The sequence below is a fragment of the Ailuropoda melanoleuca genome, chromosome 9, assembly GCF_002007445.2.
Source record: "Ailuropoda melanoleuca isolate Jingjing chromosome 9, ASM200744v2, whole genome shotgun sequence".
Classification (NCBI taxonomy): domain Eukaryota; kingdom Metazoa; phylum Chordata; class Mammalia; order Carnivora; family Ursidae; genus Ailuropoda; species Ailuropoda melanoleuca.
In genome coordinates, this window is record NC_048226.1 from 93712231 (window position 1) to 93738814 (window position 26584).

At 44.0% G+C, this 26584-nt stretch overlaps 1 protein-coding gene across 1 annotated transcript in view; it reads right to left on the reverse strand.

The window, feature by feature from the left end:
• The window catches only part of ADCY8 (adenylate cyclase 8), a 266226-nt gene that overhangs the window by 201381 nt on the left and 38261 nt on the right, over positions 1–26584 (reverse strand). The window contains exon 2 of the mRNA XM_002917618.3: positions 26192–26341. Within this exon, the coding sequence (XP_002917664.2) occupies positions 26192–26341 (150 nt within the window). The remainder of the gene's footprint in view (positions 1–26191; positions 26342–26584) is intronic.

Sequence of the window (26584 nt, forward strand, 5' to 3'; positions counted from 1 at the left end):
CTCTACTTATTTAAAATCAATTCCACCCGGGGTAGTCCAAAGGTTTTGTTTTCTGTACAATATATTACTTTGTGATTTAAACAAATGCTTCAAAAGAGTAAGTAGCAAGTACGATGACAAGCCCACTGCCAACGACAGATCTTACTTGGCACTTAGACTATGGGTCAAGCTCTGTACATGATTCATCTCATTTCATCCTCACAGCAACTCGCGAGGCATTCACACAGTAAGATACATTTCTTACTGCTATTTCACAGAGCTGGAAACTGAGGCTTAGAGAAGTCAGATAGTTACCCCAAGGGTACGAAGCGAGTTAGTGGCACCTTTTGGACACAAATCCAGCATCTAGATTTATTAGTGAGTGAGTTCTATCTACCAGGCTCTGTGTGATAGAGCCTGATTTAAGGTTCATCCTTTTCTTGGGTGCAGTGTCCCATGTGGGGCTGACTCTCCTGTCACAAGCTTTTCCACCTCTTTGTATATATTGTAGAATATCGTCCGCTACTCATTCATATATGCAATGCGCAATGTAGGTATGAAGAAGGAGTTAATGGCAGGCACCGTCGTCTGCACTGAACAAAGCAAGGGATGAACTGAATTCACTTCTGCCTTCGCTGTGCTTGCAATCTACTTGACCCAGAGACTGAAAATGACTGCGATAAAAGATTGATGGTATTAGGATAAAAGTCCGTGAAGGGCACTACCTGCCTCTTGTGTGTTTCAAAGAGATAGCAGGATACTAGGTGTGAAAAAAGAAAGGCTTTGAGCCATTGGAGAGTCAAGAGATGTAAGATGAAGTATTTATATTCCAGTGATTAATAAACAGAAGTGGTTTCCACTGAGTTAAACTGTGAACTCTTGGACAATGGGAAAGGAGGAAGAGGAGCCGATNCAGAATGAGTACGTGGCAGCACCTGAAAGCAAACCCAGGTGTCTTGATCCATTAGTAAGGGAGTTCTATCCACCAGGCTCTGCGTTATGGAGCCCGACTTAGGGTTCATGCTTCTCTCGGGTGCAGTGGACCACCTGGGGCTGCCTCTCCTTTCACGAGCGTTTCCATGTCTTTGTATAATCTATTGAGGAATATCATCTGCTATTCATTCATGCATTTGATGAACCATTATGTAGCAAGCTGGTACTAAGGAAGGAGTGAGGGGTGGGCTTTTTCTCTCACTTCATTGGGCAAAGCACACTTCTCTTCTCTTCTGCCTTCACCATGCGTGCGATCTAGTTGGCTGGCAGATGAAAATGAGTGCCATAAAATATTAACAGCATTACAATAAACGTCAGCACAGGGCACCACCTGGCTCTTGCGTGCTCCAAAGAGACACCAGGATAACAGACCTGAAAGATGAAATGCTTTGAGCTGTTGGAGTCAGAACTCCCAGTGCCATAGATGCGTTTTTCTTGTTTTTGAGCTTCGTATAATGGAATCACGTAGCATGTTCTCCTTCACGTCTGGCTTCTGTCACTCCACGTCTAGGAAGAACGGGTCCCTTGCGGGTCTCCTGTTCCTTGACCTTCAGGCAGCCACTGAAGGGAGTTATCCACTACTCCTCCTCGAGACACTTTTTGGTTCTGGTCTGTGCACCTGCTCTTCTGATTTTTTTTTTTTTGTGGTTGACATGGTTTTCATTTTATTATTATTATTTTTTATCTTTTTCACATCTTTGCTGATTGTTTCTCCTCTCTTCACCCCTTTAAATGTTGGGGAACTCCAGAGCTCAGTACTGCAGCTTTCTTCCTTTCTTTGTTTACACTGCATTTCTGGATTAACTCTTCTAGGGACACGGCTTTCTACACCGTACATATGTTGACCCACTCTAGACACTGTACATCAACCTTAACCTCTCTGCTGGACTCCAAGCTCTATCATCTAAGTGCCTACTGGACAACTCCACTGGGATGACCAGCAGTAATCTACATTCACATGACCCAGATACACAAGCTTTGGCCCAGTTTCCCATCGCTTATCCTAACAGACACCATCTTCTAGCCACACGAACCTTTCGCCTCCTTGGCGAGCCTGTTCCCATCTTATGGCCTCGGCATTAGGTAGTCCTTCTGCCTGGAATGTTCTTCCCCCAGTTCCTTCGTTGGTTTGTCTTTTCCTACAGGTCTCAGTTCATCTGAGTCCTAGTCTGGAGTAGTTTTCCAGGTTCTTCTTGTCACTCATCAGTTTCCATAATCATAGCGTTCATCATGATGAGTAATTTCATAGTGATTCATTTGTTCATTTGCTCACTGCTTATCTCTTCTCATCTCTCCATAAGTCCATGAGAACCAAGATCTTAGTGCTATCCTGAGAACCTGGAGCAATGTCTAGGACATAGTAGGCACTCAATAAATACCAGGGGACTTACTTTATGCATGACTTACACTGTGTCTTTCAGAGATACTCAGGCTGAGGAATGGTGATGGATCAGAGAAGGCCAAGAGGGAAACAGGTGAGTTTAGAACAAATGAGAAGACAGTCCATAGTGAGAGACCATCAAGCATCCTTGCCCTCACAACAGTCCTCTCAATAGTGTCTGGGATCCCCGGGAACAAACATTTGAGAGCAGCTGATCCACACAGTAATTGTGTATTAATTGGCATGTTCAATTACCTAGAATATTCCTTTCTTCACTATTTCGGGAGAACAGTAATTTCAGTGTCTATAGGTCAATATAGGTCTCTTATGGTTTTTCATATGTGCTTTGCTAAACTTTATGTTCCTTTTGTCAACAGGGCTGGGATCAATTTCACACACACACACACACACACACACACAGCACTCACTCTGAAAGATCAAAACTTAAGACTTCGATTCCTTTGGGCTTGTCAGGATGAAACAACTTGCAAGGTTATAACAATGAAAGCAGAAATAATGCAACATTAAAAACAAAACTTAAAAAGTCCAAAGCATCTATTTTTGAATGGCTTCTGGAGCCTGAAAAATGACATTTCTCAAATACATCAATGGAACCAAAACACTTTGATATTCTCTCAGGGATCCATTCATATTTCCAAACCTGTTTGGTAGTCAGAGGTGAACATGTTATGTTCATTTAAAATGAAAAATGTTTTTTCTGGGGGTATTTGGGGAACCACAGGAATGAGGGCCCATATTTACCAAGCTGATCTTCATGCTACCTGGGAGAAGAGATTTTGTTCTGATGTCAGACAGATGAGGTTTGAGTTCATTTTCTAGCTGAGTGATCTTGCTTGCGTGTCAGTTTCTTTATCTGGGAACAGGAATGATAAGCAGCCCTCCATGGTCCTGTGAGGGTCTCATGGACGGGTGGGGGGGCTCAACCAATGATGGCTATTCTGTCTCCTTTCCTTCCCCCACATTCCTTCCCTTCTACACTTTAACCTCCCAAAATGGACCAGAAAAGAAGGTTTATATTAGATAACATGAACATCTAATACTAGATATTATATCTAATATAAATAATATAATATTAGAACATCCACGTTCAACGTGTACCTTTTTGGATAAGCCACAACAGTCTACAACAAACATTTTCTCACTTCCTATAAGCCCTATAGGTGGGGAGAAAAATGAGGGATAGAGTTTTTGCCCAGTATTCTGCACAGCTTCTGCAAAGGTGGTTCATGGACAGCTCAAACTTACTAAAGGTGGTAGATTGTGTGTAAATGTGTGCATAATAATTTCCCTTGGGTAGCACCCTCCCACCGTTGATTCTTGGCATGCTGATGTCACTTGTTTTGACCAATGGGACAATAGCAAATACAGCAGAAGAGGAGATGTGCAATGTGCTTGCTACCGGGGCTTATATTACCTCTTGCAGTGCTTGGAACCCTGAGACCACCATGTGAGTGCACGTGCGCTCCCTGTTGGAGGATGACAGGCCACGTGGTGAAGAATCGGATGCCCTGGGGCGCCTGGGTGGCGCAGTCCTTAAGCATCTGCCTTCAGCTCAGGGCGTGATCCCAGGGTCCTGGAATCGAGCCCCACATCAGGCTCCTCCGCTGGGAGGCTGCTTCTTCCTCTCCCACTCTCCCTGCTTGTGTTCCCTCTCTCACTGGCTGTCTCTCTCTTTTTCAAATAAATAAATAAAATCTTAAAAAAAAAAAAAAAAGAATCGGATGCCCTGGTCTCTAGTCAGCCACACTGCCAGGTGTGTGAGGGAGGTTGCCCTAGATCCCCTGAGAACCATCTGTCCCACAAGGTAACTGGAGATACTCCCCAGAGCCCAGAAGGACTTCCCAGCCAACCCACAGAACTGGGAGCTAAATCATGGTGATTATTTTAAGCCACTACATGTTGAGGTCATTATAAAGCAAAAGGTAACTAATACTCCAAGTTAATAGAGATGGAAGGAAAAGGAGGCTGATTAGGATAAATGACTAAGAAAGGGACTGACATCTGAGCACGGTTATCACACAGTTTATTTCATTAGATCTTTACAGCTAGCCCATGGCACAAAGCCTATTTTACAGCCAAGAAAAGTAAGAGAGATATTATATATTGTCCAAGGACATCCCACAAAGTGGGGATTATTATCCTGTTTTATAGATGAGTATACTGGCTCAGAAGCGAAAACATTTGGGGCACCTGGGTGGCATAGCGGTTAAGCGTCTGCCTTCGGCTCAGGGCGTGATCCCGGCGTTGTGGGATCAAGCCCCATATCGGGCTCCTCCGCTATGAGCCTGCTTCTTCCTCTCCCACTCCCCCTGCTTGTGTTCCCTCTCTCACTGGCTGTCTCTATCTCTGTCGCATAAATAAATAAAAAAATCTTAAAAAAAAAAAAAGCGAAAACATTTGCCCAAGAAATCTAACTGTAAGTGGCAGAACCGGACTATAAAATTTGGTAAGTGTGGCACAAAGCCAGCGTTATTTTGCATCCTCTGGATGATATAGGTACAACACAAGGTTCCAAGGCTGCTCTTCTGTCTGTAAATGAAGCTAGCACCCCGTCCACCAAAGCACCATTCATGTTTCTGCTTCCTTGTCCTTCGATGGGCCGTTCACCTCCCCCACTTCCCATGCTCTTAAGTCAAGACTGGTAGCCACCACCTTGGAGGAAGAATGGATGCCCTCCTCCCAGGATGCTTCCCCCTGGGGTCCTGGATCCCAAGGCATCAGAATTATGTACAAGCCAGAGGCTCCAGCCAGAGGTACTTGAGAGGCTGCCAGAGTATGGTGGGCGTGGTGACCTAGCGCTCCGTGCTCTTCCCCACCACGTGCAAATAGTGCAGCAGTTTAAAAATTGGACTTTGCGATGCACTTGCGAGCATCAGATCAAATGCAGTGGATCCTACAAAGCCCTGAAAATGGAATGAAGAAAAACGGAAAACATCAGAATGGTTTCCTGGATATCTTCTCTGCGTATGTGGCTTCATGGGTATTTTCTCTGTTTTACGTATACGCTAGTCTATGTATATACTAGTATTTGTGCTAGTAGATCCTGGAGTAAAATGAACTTCGTACTGGGAGGTGCAGTCCAAAGAGTGAGAAAGCCCCGAGCATCCCCTGTCTGAATTAAAGGGCCTGGAAAGCTCATTCCTGCACTTCCCCCAATCCTGCAGCTCTGGAGAGGATCTGGATTTTGCAAATTGGATGTACTCCTGCGAGATCTAGCACGTGGAGGTGAGACCCGAGGCTATTTTTCAGCTACTTCTGCTTTTTGTCGCCAGCAATCATGGTCACGGAGATACTGGAATTTTCAATAGCATGGCTGCAGTGTCCAGTCACAAGATCTGTGGTGGTCCAGAAGGCGGCCACCGTCCGTGTTTTGCCAGGACTGACCCAGAAGGCGGCGTGGCTCCGGAGCTAACAGCTGTGGCCGTGGTGGCTTCCCGACCTCTGCCCTTCACCGCGATGGGGAAGCTGGGCCACCCGGTCTAGGTGAGAACAACAATGTCCCGAGAGAGGATCTAACCCTCCTCCAAGGCCAATGGATATGGAAAGGCCTCGTGTGTCACGGTGGCAGGGGACAGAGCAGCAGGAAGCCATTTTATAATTTTATCACCGTCCAACATCTTTTCGAAAATTCATCAGGCCAGGAGAAATTACGTATACCCTGCAAGTCCTCCTGACCACATGTTTGCAAACGTCACACCACATATCTCTCTACTGTTCCATGACGTACCCCAAAACCATGCATCTTTGGCTCTGTTTAACTATTCAGTTCAATTTCCTTCAATAAACGGTAATCAGGCCTGATGTGTGCCAGGCTCGGAGTGTGTTCCGGGGAGCTGAGTCAGACTCTGGCCCCAAAGAACACACAGCCCGTGGGGGATCCATGGTGTGGGAACATCCCCATGGCTTGATTCAAGAAGCTCTGTTGTGGAAACAAGAAGCCGCACTTTGGAACCCAAGCCGTGACGTGGGGGAGGGGAAGCGGGGACCTGTGATGCTTGCTCCTCAGTCAGGCCACAAACATTCAAGAAAGTCTCACTATAGTCAGCGAGATACCTTGGATTATTCCAAGTTAACAGGTAAGGAAACTGAGGCACACCGAGGTACATTTTTGGCCCAAGTTTACACAGCTGCTGAGGCGCAAAGCTGGGATTCAAACCCAGGCGTGTCCGACTCCAATGTCCACGCAACAATGAATTGCCCATAAACACCGTAGGGATTTTCTCAGAAATAAATTGTAAATTTCCCGTTGAAACTCTAACAAAGGAAAAATCAGAAATCACAGATAGACTTGCCTTTGGAGGACTCTCTGCTCTATTCCCCTCGATTCTGATAAATTCCTGCCCAGCCACGGTAACTTCTAAATCTGTTATCACAGCGTGATACCATCGGTGAGGAGGAGAGACGTTACAAAACATACCAAGCATTGCTTCAATATGCTACACAGGGACACCTCGTTTGGACAACTGCAAATCTTGGTGCGGAAAAAATCGTAAGCTTTCCACCACATTGTAAGTGTTTCCCCCGTGAATATTTGAGCAGACTCGGCAGAACACGCACATTTTCAAGTAGACATCCAGGTCTGAGGCCGGTAAACCACATGGGTGTTTAGAAGGGGAAGGCTTCGATCCTGAAAGGATAGTGGGGGGAGAGGATATTCCATCCATTCCAAGGGGGCAGGGACAGTGGCCTGATCCAGGTTTGTGGGTCGTCAGGCTTAAGTACTTTGGAGGGATCCTTTTTAAGAAAAACATTGCAAGGGGCCCCTGGGGGGCTCAGTCCATTAAGCGTCTGCCTTTGACTCAGGTTATGATCCCAGGGTCCTAGGACTGAGTCCCACATCTGGCTCTCTGCTCAGACGGGAGCCTGCTTCTCCCTCTGCCACTCCCCCTGCTTGTGCTCTCTTGCTCTCTCTCTCTCAAATAAAAAATAAAATCTTAAAAAAAAAAATCACAGTGGTCAGTACACACTTGCTAGGGCCCTTTGAAGGGCCTTGGAAGGACCCTTTAAGTGAGAGGTCATGAAGCTAGAATTTCATTAAGCATCAATTTCACCATAGCAGGCAAACAAGCTTTCTTGTTGAGCAGGCAAACTTCTTTTATGATAAATGCTGAAATGCCGACACCTTGGAGCACCTAGCCCGTGGCGGCATGCGGACAGATACAACCAATTATGACTGCCCACAGCAAGTATTAAGCCGCTGTGACACCTGCCTGTAACTATGCCACGATGCATGCTACCCAGGCTATGCGAATACTGTTTCCAACAGAGTGAATTCTCTTCTTTTTGTTTTTTTGCCCAGAAAACATTCATTCATTCAATAAACCTCTTCTGAAGTTTGGGAGATATGACGAAGACCAAGACTACTAAAATCCCTACTTTTACCGAATTGCACCCTAATTGGGAGAACTACAATAACCAAGTGAGTGTATATATTCACAATATGATTTCAGAGAGTTTTAAGTTCTACAGAGAAAATAAAACTGGGTGATGTGACGGGATATGCCTGGTGTGGGCAGCGTGGAGAAGGTCAACATCACCCAGGGAAGGCAACCTACTTAAGGATACATTTGTGCCGAAGACCGAACGATGAGAATCCAACACTGGGAATTCTTAGTTTCTAATTCGGTTTTTATGATCCTGGGATCTATTTAATTATTAATTTATAAGAGCTTTAGACACTCATCCGTGGACATTTTTTAAGCATTGCGTTTAAAGGGGTGCCTGGGTGGCTCAGTCTATTAAGCGGCTGCCTTCGGCTCAGGTCGCGATCCCGGGGTCCTGGGATTGAGTCCCAATCCCACATCTGGCTCTCTGCTCAGCAGGGAGTCTGCTTCTCTCTCACACTCCCCCTCTGTGTTCTCCCTCTCTCTCTCTCAAATAAATAAATAAGATCTCAAAAAAACAAACTTGCCTTTATGTTTTATCTTGATACTGAGCAGAGCTTTGCACATTTATTCAAGAACATCATATGTGTGATAGTAATTGGAGTAGCTCTAATTGAGAAGTTTAAAGATTGGTTTAAGCTTAAAGAAGGAGCCCCTTGCATGCAGCATTATCAGGAAATTATATATCCTCCTCAAATACAACATTTAAAAAATGAAGAAATAGTCACTTACATCTGAAATGTGGTTACAGTTAAAAACTTACCTTCATATGTTCTAGCTCAGTTAATGATCACAAGAATCCTATGAAATAGGAATTATTTATTTAAAGATTTATTTATTTATTTATTTATTTTAGAGAGAGGGAGAGATTATGCACGGGGGTGAGGGGCAGAGGGAGAGGGAGAGTCCCAAGCAGACTCCATGCTGGGTGTGGAGCCAGATGCGGGGCTCGATCCCAGGACCCTGAGATCATGATCTGAGCCGAAATCAAGAGTTGGCCAATCAACCGACTGAGCCACCCAGGAACCCCAGGTACGAATTATTAGAACGATTTTGCAGGTGAAGAAACTAAGGCTCAGAGAAGTAATTGGCTTGAGGCAAATGTATTACTGTGGGACACTGAGCTGCATTTCCCGCTTCTGCTCCATCTCAGAAAAGCATGGCTATCAATGCTTGAGCTCCAAAAAAGAAATTGAGTCAGAGGCCAGAGGACATGGCAGGGGCCCCTCAGCTGCTACCTCCACACGCTGCTTGGGGAAATTGTTCAGATCAGGGGTAGGCACGTGGTCTCCGTGACCCCCTCCTCCGAGCCTATAAAACCAACTGGCTGCTGAGCTGAATTGTTTCTTTCACCCCAATGTTTAGTTATGAGCTTATGCCAATTTTCTACTCACGAAAAGAACAATTAAACCCTTCTCATTTATATTTGAAAAAACAGGAAGCATCATCATCAGTAGAGCTCACCTGGAAAATACGTGCAACACTCACTCATTAGCCCCCTCGAACTCAGGGCAAACACAGCTACTCCTTACAACAGAAGGAGTAATTCGATTGCCTACCTTTGATTTCGCCATCTTTTCACACTGCCAACACCTCAGTGTGTCTCTCCCTCTACTTATTTAAAATCAATTCCACCCGGGGTAGTCCAAAGGTTTTGTTTTCTGTACAATATATTACTTTGTGATTTAAACAAATGCTTCAAAAGAGTAAGTAGCAAGTACGATGACAAGCCCACTGCCAACGACAGATCTTACTTGGCACTTAGACTATGGGTCAAGCTCTGTACATGATTCATCTCATTTCATCCTCACAGCAACTCGCGAGGCATTCACACAGTAAGATACATTTTACTGCTATTTCACAGAGCTGGAAACTGAGGCTTAGAGAAGTCAGATAGTTACCCCAAGGGTACAAAGCGAGTTAGTGGCACCTTTTGGACACAAACCCAGCATCTAGATTTATTAGTGAGTGAGTTCTATCTACCAGGCTCTGTGTGATAGAGCCTGATTTAAGGTTCATCCTTTTCTTGGGTGCAGTGTCCCATGTGGGGCTGACTCTTCTGCCACAAGCTTTTCCACCTCTTTGTATATATTGTGGAATATCGTCCGCTACTCATTCATATATGCAATGCGCAATGTAGGTATGAAGAAGGAGTTAATGGCAGGCACCGTTGTCTGCACTGAACAAAGCAAGGGATGAACTGAATTCACTTCTGCTTTCGCTGTGCTTGCAATCTACTTGACCCAGTGACTGAAAATGACTGCGATAAAAGATTGATGGTATTAGGGTAAAAGTCCGTGCCTCTTGTGTGTTTCAAAGAGATAGCAGGATACTAGGTGTGAAAAAAGAAAGGCTTTGAGCCATTGGAGAGTCAAGAGATGTAAGATGAAGTATTTATATTCCAGTNAAAGCGAGTTAGTGGCACCTTTTGGACACAAACCCAGCATCTAGATTTATTAGTGAGTGAGTTCTATCTACCAGGCTCTGTGTGATAGAGCCTGATTTAAGGTTCATCCTTTTCTTGGGTGCAGTGTCCCATGTGGGGCTGACTCTTCTGCCACAAGCTTTTCCACCTCTTTGTATATATTGTGGAATATCGTCCGCTACTCATTCATATATGCAATGCGCAATGTAGGTATGAAGAAGGAGTTAATGGCAGGCACCGTTGTCTGCACTGAACAAAGCAAGGGATGAACTGAATTCACTTCTGCCTTCGCTGTGCTTGCAATCTACTTGACCCAGAGACTGAAAATGACTGCGATAAAAGATTGATGGTATTAGGGTAAAAGTCCGTGCCTCTTGTGTGTTTCAAAGAGATAGCAGGATACTAGGTGTGAAAAAAGAAAGGCTTTGAGCCATTGGAGAGTCAAGAGATGTAAGATGAAGTATTTATATTCCAGTGATTAATAAACAGAAGTGGTTTCCACTGAGTTAAACTGTGAACTCTTGGACAATGGGAAAGGAGGAAGAGGAGCCGATGGAGAAGAAAGTTGAACAGGAACACCCTCTGTTGTAAATGAAATCTTCTGCAGAATTTATCATTCAACTGATTAAGGAGGAAAGGGAAATTATTCCTCAGTATTTGTTAATAATACTCATATTTGGGGAAAGGCGTTCATGGGAAATGCTCTTTGATTCAGTCANTGTCTGCACTGAACAAAGCAAGGGATGAACTGAATTCACTTCTGCCTTCGCTGTGCTTGCAATCTACTTGACCCAGAGACTGAAAATGACTGCGATAAAAGATTGATGGTATTAGGATAAAAGTCCGTGAAGGGCACTACCTGCCTCTTGTGTGTTTCAAAGAGATAGCAGGATACTAGGTGTGAAAAAAGAAAGGCTTTGAGCCATTGGAGAGTCAAGAGATGTAAGATGAAGTATTTATATTCCAGTGATTAATAAACAGAAGTGGTTTCCACTGAGTTAAACTGTGGACTCTTGGACAATGGGAAAGGAGGAAGAGGAGCCGATCGAGAAGAAATTTGAACAGGAACACCCTCTGTTGTAAATGAAATCTTCTGCAGAATTTATCATTCAACTGATTAAGGAGGAAAGGGAAATTATTCCTCAATATTTGTTAATAATACTTATATTTGGGGAAAGGCGTTCATGGGAAATGCTCTTTGATTCAGTCATTATTTTATTTATTTGGTACAATGCTACTAAGTGTCTACTACCATGTTAGACATTGTGGGGGGGGAACATGAGTCCTCCATCGATCAAGAAACTTGGATTCTAGTGAAGAGATATAAGACACACCATATGTAACCGTAAGTTGGAAAGTGCCAAGCTTACCAAACTCCAGTTAATTATGAGAAAACTATCTATAAAATCTCATCTTATTTTACTCCTGGCATCTAACTCAGGGTTTGGTTTACATTCCCTAATGCACTAACCCGAATAGTAATTATATGCTGGTTAATATTAGGAAAGCTCTTTAGAGGGCTCTGAGGAAAAGTCAATTAATGTGGAATTCTGACTGGATTATGATGACTTACCTGAGTCCTAAATAATTAAGAAGTCAACCGAGTGTACTGTATGGCCCCTGGATCAATCTGTGCCTGAAGCCTGTCAGGAATGGAACTCAGGCCGGTCAAAGCTGCTCTGGGAGGAGGACCACATGTCGTGGAAGATGACCTTCTGAGGTCATAATCAGTTTGTTGCCCATGGTGGGCAGGTAGGCAAGAAGCTTGAGCCTTTAGAATAGTTTAGAGGACACAGGATGCTTTTGCTATGAGAAAAGCCAAGGGAATTTGCTGAAAACCCAGCACTATCCTTGGCCGGCCCAGGCTCTCCCATTGGCAGCAAGAGCCTTCATGGAGGTTCACTGGAAGCTGGCAGCTCCACAGGGAGCTGGGTCTCCTTCTCTGAGCAGCATCACTCTACTTTTTCCCTACGTTAAGAAAACTCCTCTGACTTCCGCACATCTCTCTGTGTACCCCTATCAATCACACCACAGTCCTGTTGTGGTGAAGGTACACTTACCCCACATATTCAGTAACCTGAGGGGCCATTATGGTTCTTATCACCAAGACCAGGATGCATTGGGTTTCCTGTCATTCCAGACTAAAAGTCTTCTGTGAGGAAGAGAGGCAGGGCCCTCCTGATGGAGGAAGCAGCATACGAGGAGGCACGGGTTGTGAGCCCATGATATGCTGAGGAGACGTCGCTAATTCACAACTCACACTGGTTGGTATATGGGCTCAGGAGCACGACTGTAGGTCCAAATACCAGCTCTGGAACTTACTAGCTATTATATAATTCTCGGTTTATGGTTTTCTTCATCTATAAAATGGGAGGTCAAATTATCACCCATGTCAGAGGGTTGCTCTGATAATTAAATAAAGTAATACAGTTCATCCTTTAACCATGTGAGGGTTGGGGCACGAACCCCTGAGCAGTTGAAAACCTACATGTGGGGGGCGCCTAGGTGGCTCAGTCATTAAGCGTCTGCCTTCGGCTCAGGGCGTGATCCCAGCGTTCTGGGATCAAGCCCCGCATCAGGCTCCTCCGCTGGGAGCCTGCTTCTTCCTCTCCCACTCCCCCTGCTTGTGCTCCCTCTCTCACTGGCTGTCCCTCTCTCTGTCAAATAAATAAATAAAATCTTAAAAAAAAAGAAAACCTACATGTGGCTTTTGACCTCCAAAAACTTAACTTAGTACCAAAGCCTACTGTTGACTAGAAACCTTACTGATAACATAAACAGTTGATTCACATGTATTTTGTATGTTGTATGTATTATATGCTGTATTCCTACAATAAAGTAATGCAGAGAAAAGAAAATGTTGTGAAGAAAGTCATAAGGAAGAGAAAATGCCTTACAGTACTTACTATATTTACTGAAAAAATCCACGTATAAGTGGACCCACTGTGTTGTTCCAGAAGGGTCACCTATATATATGTAAAGAGCATCATAATACATCATCCAACACACAGTAAATGCTATAGAAGGACTAGTTGTTGTTAATTCTATCCAGGTAATGGTTAAGGTGAAGAGAGCGGGTAAGAAATGGACTGGATTCTAAAGGCAGTGGAAATTGGCACTGGACTCCTCATCACCACAAAATCAGGGGGCTTAAAACAGCAGCAATTTATTCTCTCACAGTTCTGGAGGTCAGAAGTCTGGAATCCAGGTGTAAGCAGGTTGGCTCTTTCCAGGAGCAATCAGGGAGAGACCACCCCACGCCACTCTCCTAGCATTTGCTGGCTACCAGCGGTCCTTGGCCTTCCTTGGCTCATCCTTCTCTCCAATCTCAAGTCCAGATGGAGTCCTAGATCTGTCAATTCCAGTCTCTGTCTCCTTCCGCACTTGGTGCTTGCCCAGGGGTCTCTCCTCTCTGTCTCTGTGTCTCTTCTTGCCTTGAGACCAGAGTTCTCAGCCTGTCTCAATTTTGTAGACCCCTCTCACTAATCAAGAGTAGTTTCAATATTTCTATTTTTTTATTTTTATTTTTGTAATTAACATATAATGTATTATTTCTTTCAGGGGTCCAGGTCTGTGATTCATCAGTCTTACACAACACCCAGCACTCACCACAACATATACCCTCCCCAATGTCCATCACCCAGACGCCCCGTCCCCCCACTCCCCTCCCCTCCAGCAACCCTCAGTTTGTTTCCTATGGTTGAGTCTCTTCTGGTTTGTCTCCCTCTCTGGTTTTGTCTTGTCTCATTTCTTCAATATTTTTAAAAGATCTGTTTGGATTCTTTTGATTTTTTTTTTCAATCAAGATACAAATCATTTTTACTTTACATAAAAGGGTATCTTGGGGCTGGTCCAGATTCTTCTGATTTTTTAGAAATAATTTGTGAAATGTTATTGCATTATAGTAGACCTCCACTTAACTGATTGATGGAGGCTTCCAATATGCTAAGTACTCGTAGCTAGCTGGCCCCTGGCCATCCACCACCCATATCTACTCCCTCAGTTAGTCCTATCTTTACGAACAGGCAGTAGTGTTTGTTCCCAAATCTGTTTTATGAGTTGTACTTTCCATTGCTATCACCAAATTAAATTGAGTATACTGTAAACAACAAAATGTAAGCATGAGAAGAAAGCAAGTATTTGTTTCTATGAAAAATAAATCAAACCTTTGTAAATATTTAGTTTCCTTCTAAAATATTACTCTCAAATTAGGTGTGGCAAGAATTTGCAAAAGATTAGAAACATACACAGACAATTCTAGAATTGTTCTGTACTCAGATGACTCTAAAAGCAGTCTTAAATTATTTGTTCTCTTTTATGGCCAATCCATTTTGGCTGCAGTTTATGCAAAATAGAGGATACAGAATTCCCATCAATGGACCTGTTCTCAAAACCAGCTGAAATAAGCTATGCTAGGCATGAATCATTTTTTAAAAACACTTATTTTATTTTCCCCTGCTCTATTCTACTGCCACTTTTGAGATGTGCCTTGAACTATAACCAGGCAACAGAGCATGCCCTCCCTGCAGCATTTTATAGCTGGGCTGTATTGGGTTTCCAATTCCAATTTCTTTAGTCAAAATTCCCAGGACAGGTTTATGAGATAAAAGGGGCCCATTGGGCTCTCAGGCTGCTCCTCAGCCTCTCCAGGCTGGATCAAAGGTATTAAGGGCAGTGATGGTGATTGATTCTTTCTCTCTGAATTGCCTTTGTGAAATGTTAATTGTATGCAAATGAACGCAGGGTGATAGCCTTTCTCTGAAGAGGGGGAGTATTTCAAATTAGTACTGCCCAGGGATGACAACTAGGAATAAAAACACAAACAGCTAAGAAGAAAAACTATAGTTGCTAGAATCAGAGTGCATTCTGCTGTGAAGTTCAGCATATGCCCCAGGTGGTCCAATAGTTCAAAGACCAACTGCGACATCCAACCTTCACTCATCTGCTTGATTTCCTCACGGCAGCCTTGAGATGGAGGGATTATCATTTTTGATGGAGGAAGGATCCAAAATTCAGCAAGTTTAACGGGTGCACCCAAGGTCACTCAGACATGGAGCTGGAACTAGCAATCGAATCCAAGTTTGTGCTACAGAGCTCACACTCTTTCCAGCAGGCCAGAAAATGCAAATAGCGTACTGGGAAGATGACAAAGAACCAGGCAGCCAGATGGAATGCAAGAGGTGACATTCCACCCACAGGGGGTAAACACAGACCCCTGAGTGAAGTGAGCTCTTCCAGGAGGGTCAAGGCCATTAACAGGAGGTCTCTGTTCACTGCTCAGCATCTTGCCAGCGCTTCGAGGGAGTCATGGTGCTTATGGAGACAACAGGCAAAGTGTAAAAAAAAACGTGCTAACTAAAAATCCCTGAATGCCAGTCATCNACCAGGCAGCCAGATGGAATGCAAGAGGTGACATTCCACCCACAGGGGGTAAACACAGACCCCTGAGTGAAGTGAGCTCTTCCAGGAGGGTCAAGGCCATTAACAGGAGGTCTCTGTTCACTGCTCAGCATCTTGCCAGCGCTTCGAGGGAGTCATGGTGCTTATGGAGACAACAGGCAAAGTGTAAAAAAAAACGTGCTAACTAAAAATCCCTGAATGCCAGTCATAGCTCATGACTGGAAAGAGCAGAGGGAGCTTCCTAGAGGGGACGTCTGAGCATCAGCTTTGTAGAGGGGGTGTTGGTGAGATGTTCATGGACAGAGCCCTAACATTTGTAGACTTCTTTACAGTTGAAATAACACTTTTTCAGGCATTATGTTATTGCGTCTCAGAACACCCCCCTGGATTAGGGCAGGAATGATCATGTCTAATTCAGAGATGAGAAAGCTCACACACAAAGTGGTTCAACAATTTGCTTAGTGCGTCATGGAAATGGGAGGAGTCGCGAGGGCAGCCCCGTCCAGTGGAAATATCATACGAGCCACATTTCTTTTTTTTTTTTTAATAGGTCTTTTTTTTTTTTTAAAGATTTTTATTTATGTATTTGTCAGAGAGGGAGAGAGCACAAGGGGGGGTGCAGCAGGCAGAACAGGCAGAGAGAGAAGCAGGCTCCCTGCTGAGCAGGGAGCCCGATGTGGGACTCGACCCCAGGACCCTGGGATCATGACCTGACCTGAAGGCAGCCACTTAGCCAGCTGAGCCACCCAGGCGCCCCCGAGCCACATTTCTAAATCCCTGGTGCACACATCGGAAAAAGCAGAAAGACACAGTTGAAACTCGCGTCAGTAGTATATTCTATTTAATCAGATATTATTTTTTTGATGTGTAATCAATATGTAACCAATAGTTAAAAAGTTATTAAGGAGATATTTTGCATTCTTTTTGTGTTTGGTATTGTCTTCAAACTCTGCTGTGTGTTTTATGCTCACAGTACATCTCAATTTAGACAAAGAGTATTTTAGGTGCTCAAGAGCCACTCGTGGCCCCAGCGGTTACTATGTTGGGCAGCACAGTTTTCTGACTCCTTGTCTTTCTAGCTCTACTGAACCGCCTTCCATATACAGGGAGCAAGGGAGGGCAGCAGGGCATCTCATGCAAAGGGAGCAATAGGAACATGTAATTCAGGGCCCTGGCAGGACACAATTGGTACCTCAGAAAGGATAACGGAAGAGATGTTAATGAGGAGTTAAGGAACTCAACAATGGATGGTTAAATATCCGAAGGCTAGAAGAAGTGAATCTACAAATACTCTTGGAACCTGGCAAGTCCTATAGCTGGAGGAGAGCGGGGCCTGAGAGAAGCTGTGGCCCTTGGTAGAGAAATGCAGCCATTGTCATTCCACAGCTTGGCCAGGATGATAGGGAGAGAAAACCATTGACCTCGTTGCACTCCCAACTTCTAGTCTTCATTCTGTACCTCCCATTGGCCAAACCCAACCAGAAGCTAGACAGTAATGAGCTTGTTGATGCATCCAAAGGTTAGCCTCCACCAGGGGCACTGAGAAGTTAGAGAAGGGTAGAGGCGGGATGTGGAGGGTGAGCAGGGGAATATTAAGAAGAAGTCAAAGGCAAAGAAGTGTGGGGCATGTTTGCTGTCTGGGGGGAGTACAAGAATGGAGTTAGTAAGTAAAATGATTGAGAAGTCGGGCTGGGCCAGGTGGTGGATGGGCTATAATGTTCGGTAAATGAGATTGGATTGTATAATGCGAGCTGTATTCTGGGGAGGCTTTAGTGTAAATGCTTATATAATAAAAATGGGGAAAAAAGGGGTGGCTCAGTCAGTAAAGGATCTGCCTTCTTCTCCGGTCATGATCCCAGGGTCCTGGGATGGAGCCCCAGTTTGGGTTCCCTGCTCAGCTGGGAGTCTGCTTCTCCCTCTGCCCCTCCCTCCTGTTTGTGGGTTCTCTCTCGCTCAAATAAATAAAATCTTTTTTAAAAATGGGGGCACTAAGATAATGATCCTGACAGATGTTAACACTGAGGTAGGGCTCTGAGACATGAATTAGTCACATGCCTCACCTCTCCAAAGAACCAGCTGAGAAATAGACACCAGAAGTATACAGGTATCATAACAGACACTGGTCTTGCTGGAAAAATGGGGACTGTGGCTGCAAAGTGAGTGAACACGGGGTTCTATGCTTTCTTTCTGTACTGGCTACAGCTCTCCAGCCAGAGAGAGGGCAGCTGGGCCACGGTGGGGGCTCACTGCCTCGGTGGGCTAACTGTGGGGAGAAGAGAAGCCTGCAGGGGTGGGCTTCCTGCTAGAGGAGAGAATCCACATTGTCACCCCCCAAAGAGACCTGGAAAATGAACACACTGCACAGGAATCCTACTCTCTGCAAGATGGACAGAGACAAGAACAGATGGAGAGAACACTGTGGGTCATGCTTCATTCTTTTCCACGACGTGTCACATGTTTGCGGTGTCTTCGATTTCATAAATCATAAAGAAAATGTGAAGACAACTTCTTTCTCAAGAGGAACTCCAGGGTGCAGTGACTTCAGGTGGCTAGACCAGTTCACACTAGTTAGAAACTGGTTAGCACCCATTAGACAGCTAACCAGTGTGGGAGGGCTTAAACAGGATTAGAAAAAGAAATACAGGGACATTAGTACATATATGGTGGAGACAGCATCAACGGGAATTGGCGCCACAGTTGATGCTGAGGGATCAGGTCAGAAAAATGGGTCATGTTGGAGGAAAGTACATTCGGGGAGGGGGGATGAGGGGATCCTGAACAGGCTGAGCCAGTGATACCACGGGGACGTGCGAATGAAGCTGCCCAGCAGGATACTGATGACGGGCATGTGGAGCTCGGAAAAGAACATGATGTTAGGATATTGACATGGAACAATCCAGAAGTGGTGGTTGAAGTCACGATAAATCACAAGAGANAGGGGCGCCTGGGTGGCACAGCGGTTAAGCGTCTGCCTTCGGCTCAGGGCGTGATCCCGGCGTTATGGGATCGAGCCCCACATCAGGCTCCTCTGCTGTGAGCCTGCTTCTTCCTCTCCCACTCCCCCTGCTTGTGTTCCCTCTCTCGCTAGCTGTCTCTGTCTCTGTCAAATAAATAAATAAAATCTTTAAAAAAAAAAAAACAAAAAAGAATCGATTGCTCAGTCACACTATCCACATCTCACATGCCGCACAGTGGTCCTATGTGGCTGATGGTTTCCGGATGACACAGCTCTAAAATTTTCCCGTCATCACAGGAACTGGACACCAGAGCTGCAGAGCATCGTGGGTTCGGGGAAGATGGTGACTGGAATAACATTTCACTGTTTATCCCCAAAATACCTGAGGGAAATGAAAGTGAAACCATGGAAAGAAATGAAAAGACGCCATGATAGAAAGAACATGGAGGCGGAGGAACTTGTAGGAGTCAGACAATCAAGAAGATGCCTTGAAGCGAGATTTACTTTTTTAAATTTGAGGCACAACTCTGCCGAGGCTGAAGTCACTTATGTGAAGGAATAACGGAAGGAGAAGATGGAGCGGAGAATCAGGGAGATGGGAGTTAACTGTCAAAGAGAGGTTGGACTCCTGGTTTTTGGAGGACAAAGACCCTGGAAACCATAACACAAGAGGAGAGGATTTCCCAGATCTCTTTATTCACAAGTATTTTTTGCATGAAAAACTACTGGGAAAACACAATGACAGCACCCATGATTATGTTCATTGTGTCTGCTTTCTTCCCAGCTTGGGCTTCTCGCCTTCTGGATCCAGAGCTATTGTGAAGCACGCAAATGAAGCATCTATCCAATCTCCAAGGAGTTTACAGTGTAGAAGGAAAAATAAAACAAGAGCATAGCAGAATGTAGAAGGAGATTAACGCCATAAAGAAATACACACACACTCAAAAACACTCATGGAGGTCACAGTTGGGGAGAACAGAGAGGGTCTTTGTGGAGGAGGTGAAATTTGAACTGAGCTTTGAAGAATGGATGAGGTTTAGGGATGAAAGGAGTGTTGGACCAGGTAGGGAGAAGAGCAGAAGCAAAGGCATGAGTGTAAAAAGGTAATAAGAATGTTTAGGAGACCAAGAAAATTCCAGTATACACCAGAGAACAGTTAATATGAAATACATTAATAACAGATAAGGATGAGCAAGACAATGGTACATAGTANGAAGAATGGATGAGGTTTAGGGATGAAAGGAGTGTTGGACCAGGTAGGGAGAAGAGCAGAAGCAAAGGCATGAGTGTAAAAAGGTAATAAGAATGTTTAGGAGACCAAGAAAATTCCAGTATACACCAGAGAACAGCGAATATGAAATACATTAATAACAGATAAGGATGAGCAAGACGATGGTACATAGGTAGTCTTGAATGCAAGAGATGGAAAACAGTAGAAAAATGGCTTGATGGTAGGCGACACAAGAGGGGTTTTGGAATATAATGAGAAGACAGCAAGTTGAAGCTGAAAAACCAAATATTTTGAGATTCTCCCATTTTCAGGTCAACCTTGAATGAATGAATGAATGAATGAATGAATGAATGAATGATAAGGCGCTGCTTTACTTAGTTCCTGTAACTTTAAAAACAATTCCCTAGATCCTGTAGGGCCCAAATATGAATCTAACTAACTCAGAACTCCGTAGGAAACCTAACCTTCTCCCCCAACCTATTGCTGAACCACTAGTTTACACCAATGTTGTCTAACGAAGATGTTTAAGTTAAACAGAATTGCTTTAAAACAGCTAAAGCATCTGCCGCATTTAATAATCATCTTCCTGCTGCTGCAACATATGGCATCATCAGAAACTTCATTCCAGTGCCCCCGGAGCTCCTGAGACACCTCAAAATGCCATGATTACCATAAGCAGGTTTCGGTAATTCTCAAACTACAAGAAAAACAATTAATTCATTTTAATATTTAAAATAAACATGGGCCATTGGATCATTTGGGAGGAGAAGTGGGATTACAGTAACTATAATAATTAGAATTCAGCTCCCCAAAGATAGATGTTCTAAGATTCAGCTTCTAGATGGAAAATTCCCCTAACAGGTCTATGTAAGACATGTGTTCAGGCTGTCCCAGTCTATCCTGAATTGGGTAAGAGTCCTCCCCTTACCATTCTTCATGGGGGTCACAAGGAGCACAAGTCCCTTTCCTTTTACATAGGACAATTATTACAACATAACCCTTGTGTAGGTAGAAGTAAGGCCAGGAGCCAAAGTGTGAATTCAATATAACTGAGTTAAATAGATATTAATCAGAAGATCTTATATTCCAGCCACTGTGCTGGATTAATGCCAAAAGAACCAGATGAATTGGAAAGAGCAGGTGCCTTTAAATGGTCTGTACTGGTGTGGAGGACAGAGAGACACTCAGGCTAGCAAGTGTCATAAAGTGCAACAGGCTCTATAACAGAGTTAATTTTAAGGCCTGCTGGAAGTAGGAGCAAAGCATTTCCATTCAACTTGGAAAGATGGAAAGCAAGCCTCATGGAGGAAGGGATGCTGGTGCAGAACTTTCAGGGTGAAAACATTAGGAGGGAGGTGGGCTTTTTCCAGGCTGAGAACCACAGAGCACAGGCCCGTTGTACAACAGTTCAGGGAGCTGATGGTCATATGGTATTGAAAGAGTGGCGAGGGAGTGGAGAAGAACCTAGAGAGAGACGATGCGGGCTAGAAGGTGGAGGGCCTGTTGGGCCACCTGTGGGGGTTGGGATTTTATCTGGGAGGGAATGTGGCCACTAAAGGGTGCTCTTGCAGGGAAGAGTGATATCAATGTCATTATCCCCACAGCATCCTCTTCCATGTACTTGAGTACATCCTCTGCCTTGGGCTGAGTGTTCATCCTGACCCCTCACCACAGCCCTTGGAGGAAGGCAGAATCATCACGCTCATCTTATACCCACAAAGTCAAGGTCTCCCAAGGGAGTAATTAACCTACATTTCCACAGCCACAAAACAGGATTGGAATCCAGATCTTCCACACATGGAAGGTTTGGCTCTTAACCCCTATCCTATACTGACTCTGAACTAGACCAGGGTTTTGGAAAGAAGAACAGACTGGAGGAAGAGAAGCTGGAGACCAAGAGACCAGCTAGATGTTTAGTATGTGCTGCGCTGGTTACAACTGGGTATAAAGTTATTAAAAAAAAAAAAAAAGGCAATGCCCTTGCCTCCCCAAAGGAAAGAGACAATATGTGCTCAACCTCTTGATGATGCCAATCATCTCAATGAAATATGTCAGCATTCGGACCATTCAGTAGTGTCTGCCTGGCGTGCCAGCTGCAATGGGAGGGAAAGATGTTGAGAACAGCCTTCAAGAAGCTTTGTTAAAAACCTAGTTTGAAGAGACCTGACTGCTTGCGCTCGACTGTAGACCCACTCACGGAACCTCAGGTTATCCCAGGAAAAGGCCTCTTTCCCCGGACCTCAAGCATCTCATTAAACCATGGGACCTGCCAAGCAAGGGGGAGCAGGGCTCATGTGCCACTTAGCCTCTATATATTGCTTGGCAATTTTCTTTGGAAAAATTATTGATAATCACTCTTAAATATTGGCAATCTCAGTCATTTTATAACCATCTATTCCATGTTGGTTTCAGGCACTGCTGGTGGGCTATATAGAGGAATGAGCCATGCGTCACTCTTAAGGGGTCAGTTACCCTAACAGGGTAACAGGCATGCAGTGATCGAGGTCCAGTGTTCCACGGCAGAACGGAGATGTGCAATAGGTTTTCTTCCTTTTGGTATGCCCAACACATTAACCAACAGCAGCGTATAGTTAACATTCAATAAAGATATACCAAATGGAAAAGTGAGCGCAGTGGTATGGCATTGAAGAAAACACATAACTTTGCTAGGGGGCATGGAGAACACCTGCTTCCCCATGTTGCTGTCCTTCACCACATCATATATATCATCTCAACAGTATCTTTGGTAGTTCTTTCTTCCCTCTATTCCAATAATTAAAGTTCTACTAATCCTCCAGGCCCACTCCACAGTGCAGACTGAGACTGACTTGTCTCTGTAACCCCATTATGAATGGATGAATGAATGGATGGATGAGTAAATAAAGGAATGATGGGAGAAGTCATCATGGAAGTGCTCATAACTGTCCCAACAAACTGTGTTCTCCCTTTTTCAGGACGTTTGTGTGGTTAGACCCTTTCGTGGCAATCTTCACTGTTTCTTCGCTGAGCTAAATCCTATTAACACATCAACTCAGGCATCATTTCTTTAAGGTTGCCTTCCATCAGCCTGCTTCTAGGTTTGACTCATATATTATTGCCATCCTCTTCCATATCTGTAACTCTGGAAGACGAGGAACCAACTGCTAGCCACTGTTATGTTCCCAATGCCCAGCAAAGTCCATGGCACATAATAGATCCTCAAATAAATTAATTCATGATGGAATAAAGTAAGTCATTTAAATATTTGTTTTGTATCCTACCATGAGACAAAGCCAGCTCTTAAAAAATCCCACAAAACTTGAACGTTTCTGTAGAATAAGGCCTCTTGATTCTGCATTTTATAAGTACAAAAAAAAATGCATTTTGGTCTCCTCTGGGATAATTTCCCAAGGAAAAAAGGCCTGATGTCACTTAGGCCCTTATAGTGTCTCCTTTGCATGGTATAGAATTTCTAACAGTTATGGTATTATAATTAGCTCTGATAAGAGGTAAATGAGGTTGGATTTGTTAATGACACATGATTTTTTTTTAAAGATTTTATTTATTTATTTGACAGAGAGAGAGGCAGTGAGAGAGGAAACACAAGCAGGGGGAGTGGGAGAGGGAGAAGCAGGCTTCCTGCCAAGTAGGGAGCCCGATGCAGGGCTCGATCCCAGAACGCTGGGATCATGACCTGAGCCGAAGGCAGACGGCTTAACGACTGAGCCACCCAGGTGCCCCTGACATGTGATATTTTAACAGATATGGAGCCTAATGCTGAGCTCCGGCTGCTGGACACCTAAGGCCAAACCACCATCCTGATTTCCATCCAAATGAGTAAGTTTCACTTGGGGTTTCAAGTGAGACAAGCCAACCCATAATGTGTTCTCATAGAAGTCCTCCTGGGACTGAGTTCTGCTGGCTGACTCATGGAAATCACTCTGCACAGCCATGCTAATAGAAACTCCTCACAAGAGCATTACACACAGTTCTTCTCACTAAGGTGCCTCTTCAGGAAGGGTATCCTTATTCCCATGCTACAGATGGGGACACTAAAGCTCAGAGCTTGGTTGAGCTCACTAAGAGAGTAAGTAATTCACCAAAGATGTCAAATCCTGAGCAGTCTCGTTGCAAAGCCTTCTCTGCCCATCTACCACTGAAGAAGTTCTCAGGGACAATGGAGACCGGAAGCAGAGACCACATATCAATGGAAAGGAACCTTAGCTTTGAATGATACGGAGCCAGCTATCTTAGCTACTGCCTCTGGGGGCAGGGGGTGATCAATATACCAGAAATACGTTATTCTAACGGTGAGCACAAGGCTATAACAACCTATAGCATATTCTGCTGCATATTTAGAACAAAGAATAGTCCACCAAAAGACAGTCTTTTCTTTTAATGAGCCTGACTTATACTTTTTTTAAAGAATTTATTTACTGTTGAGAGAGAAAGAGAGAGAAGAGAGGAGGGGCAGAGGGAGAGAGAGAGAGAGAAACCCAAGCGGACTCTGCACTGAGCATGGAGCCCAAAGTGGGGCTTGCTCTCACTACCCTAAGATCAGACCTGAGCTGACACCCAAGAGTCGGTCACTCAACCAACTGCACCACCGAGGTATCCCCGGACTTACGATTCTGTATTGATTTATACACATTATCTCACTTGAGGGAAACGCAAAGCTGGAAAGATCCTGTCCCCATGCATGGATGAGGAACCAGAGCAGAAAGCTCACTGCCTTTGGTGACCCAACCAGGAGGTAAGACAGCTGTGGATGAACTCTAGTAACTGTTCCCTACATTCCAGCTGTCACTTATTCTCCCCTCTGTATAGTATTCTTTCCTTCCTCCTTCCATCGGCTTAAAAAATGAAAGCTTATAAAGGATGGAGGAAGGTCCCTCTACCATGTGGAACGACTACATCACAGTGACTCCAAGACACTCAACTTGAAGGACGGGAAAAGAAGAAAAGTCTTATGGGTATGATAAAGCAATCATTTTCAGGGCCTCCAATATTTCATAAACAGTAAATAAAAGCCTGAGTTTCCCAGTCATCTCACCCACCATTGCCATTCTCATTGCAGTAGGGCATCAAGAACAGTCAAATAAATTATTAACGCAGCAGTCTTCTCTGAATTGGCCCGCGTCCCACGGAAAGAGTGATGTGCCAACCGGGCAACTGTTCTGTTTCTCAAAGGAACACAACATATCATCCTGGGAGATACTCGTGTTGATTGCAAAGGGTGATTTCAAGTCATTTTTCTAAATTATTTTATAGGGATATTCAGGACAACTATAATATATCTATTATGAGGCTGCATAACTGTTCTAGACATTACTTTCGTGATGTCCACATAGGCTCTGGAAATTCAGTAGTTTCCTCTGTGCTCCTGGCAATGACGTATGGCAGTTTCATTCGGCCAGTTGCCCCTACCCCTCTGCCTCATCCATGGTCACACAGACCTGGCTTCACTCACTTCAAAGATCCACGTTTTACTGAAGATTTGATCAAATTAAAATGAAGACAAGGGGGCACTTTTGGATAATTTCTCTCAAATTTATGCTATTGCATAAAGCTTAATATAACAAGTGGGTAGCCATAGATGTAACATTTTTAAGACAGCCTAGAATGGTAGAACAATATATCTGTTGAGCATAGAATTCCCAAGAACATATACATTTAGAAGACTATATGTTGATTCCATAACCAATTTTCCATATATTCCTGTTACTCCTCTTTGAAAACTGTCTTCAGAATCAAAGATAAGCATGAATTTTGAATATTATATGAATAATTTTCATGGGGCAAATCTTTATTTTTTGAAAGTTAATTTCATTTTGGGGAAACATCTAATTTAGGGCCAAAGCTATTTTTAAAATCCTTATAACAGCTACCCAATCAAGATGTCCAAGAAACTTTATTTCAATCTCTTCAAATTGAAAACCCATGGCCTCCGACCCAACCCAACCTGTTTTCCCTACTGCATCCCCTGTCCTAGGATTGGTATCATGTTCCACAAAATTTCTTGTGTTCTGTAATCTCTTCTGAAAATCAGGATGAGGTATTAGGAACTACACATGTACAAGATTCTTCCATAAGCTTACTACAATTTGATATGTAATGAAAATATTTATTTCAAATAACAGTTTCAAAAAAGGAGGGCCAAATATGAGAATGTTAATGGTTTTTAGAACCATGGCCTTGTTCACAAACACAGATGTCAGTCAGCGTCAGAAAAGCACTTGGTGACAACTCATTTTATTCCTTGTAAACAGCATTGAATGAATGTGGAAAACAAGACCAACCTGCTTCGAGCTCTAAGTTTAACACAACTATTTTAGACTCTGGAATCCATGACACAAACTTGAAGAGAACACCTGAAGTCAGGATATGTTTGGGGAGGAAAAAAGCTCATGCAATTCAGACACTAGGCCTTTCCAATGGGTACCTGTCTTTGGTTTTCCGTCTCCAGGCGGAGCCTGGCCTCCACACACCTCCGCGTCTCCAGGAAGGCTTGGCGCTGGGCCCGGTCTGACAGGTAACTGATGAAGATCCCAGCTGTGTTCATACACATGAACAACACTGCCTGGGCCACAACCTAAAACACAATTGCAGACACAGGCTGGTCAGATGATTAAAACAAGAGCTGTTTGGAGACGGAGAGGAAAACATAAAGAAAAATTTCCCAGATAAATCTTAAAGTAGTAATCCAAACGTTTCGTTTCAGGCTAATAGAACCATGCCCTTCATTCAGGTCTTGGGTGAAATGTCATCTCAGAGAGGCCTCCCTTGACCTTTCCATCCAATATAAAACTTCTCCTACTCCAAGTGTGGGTTAGAA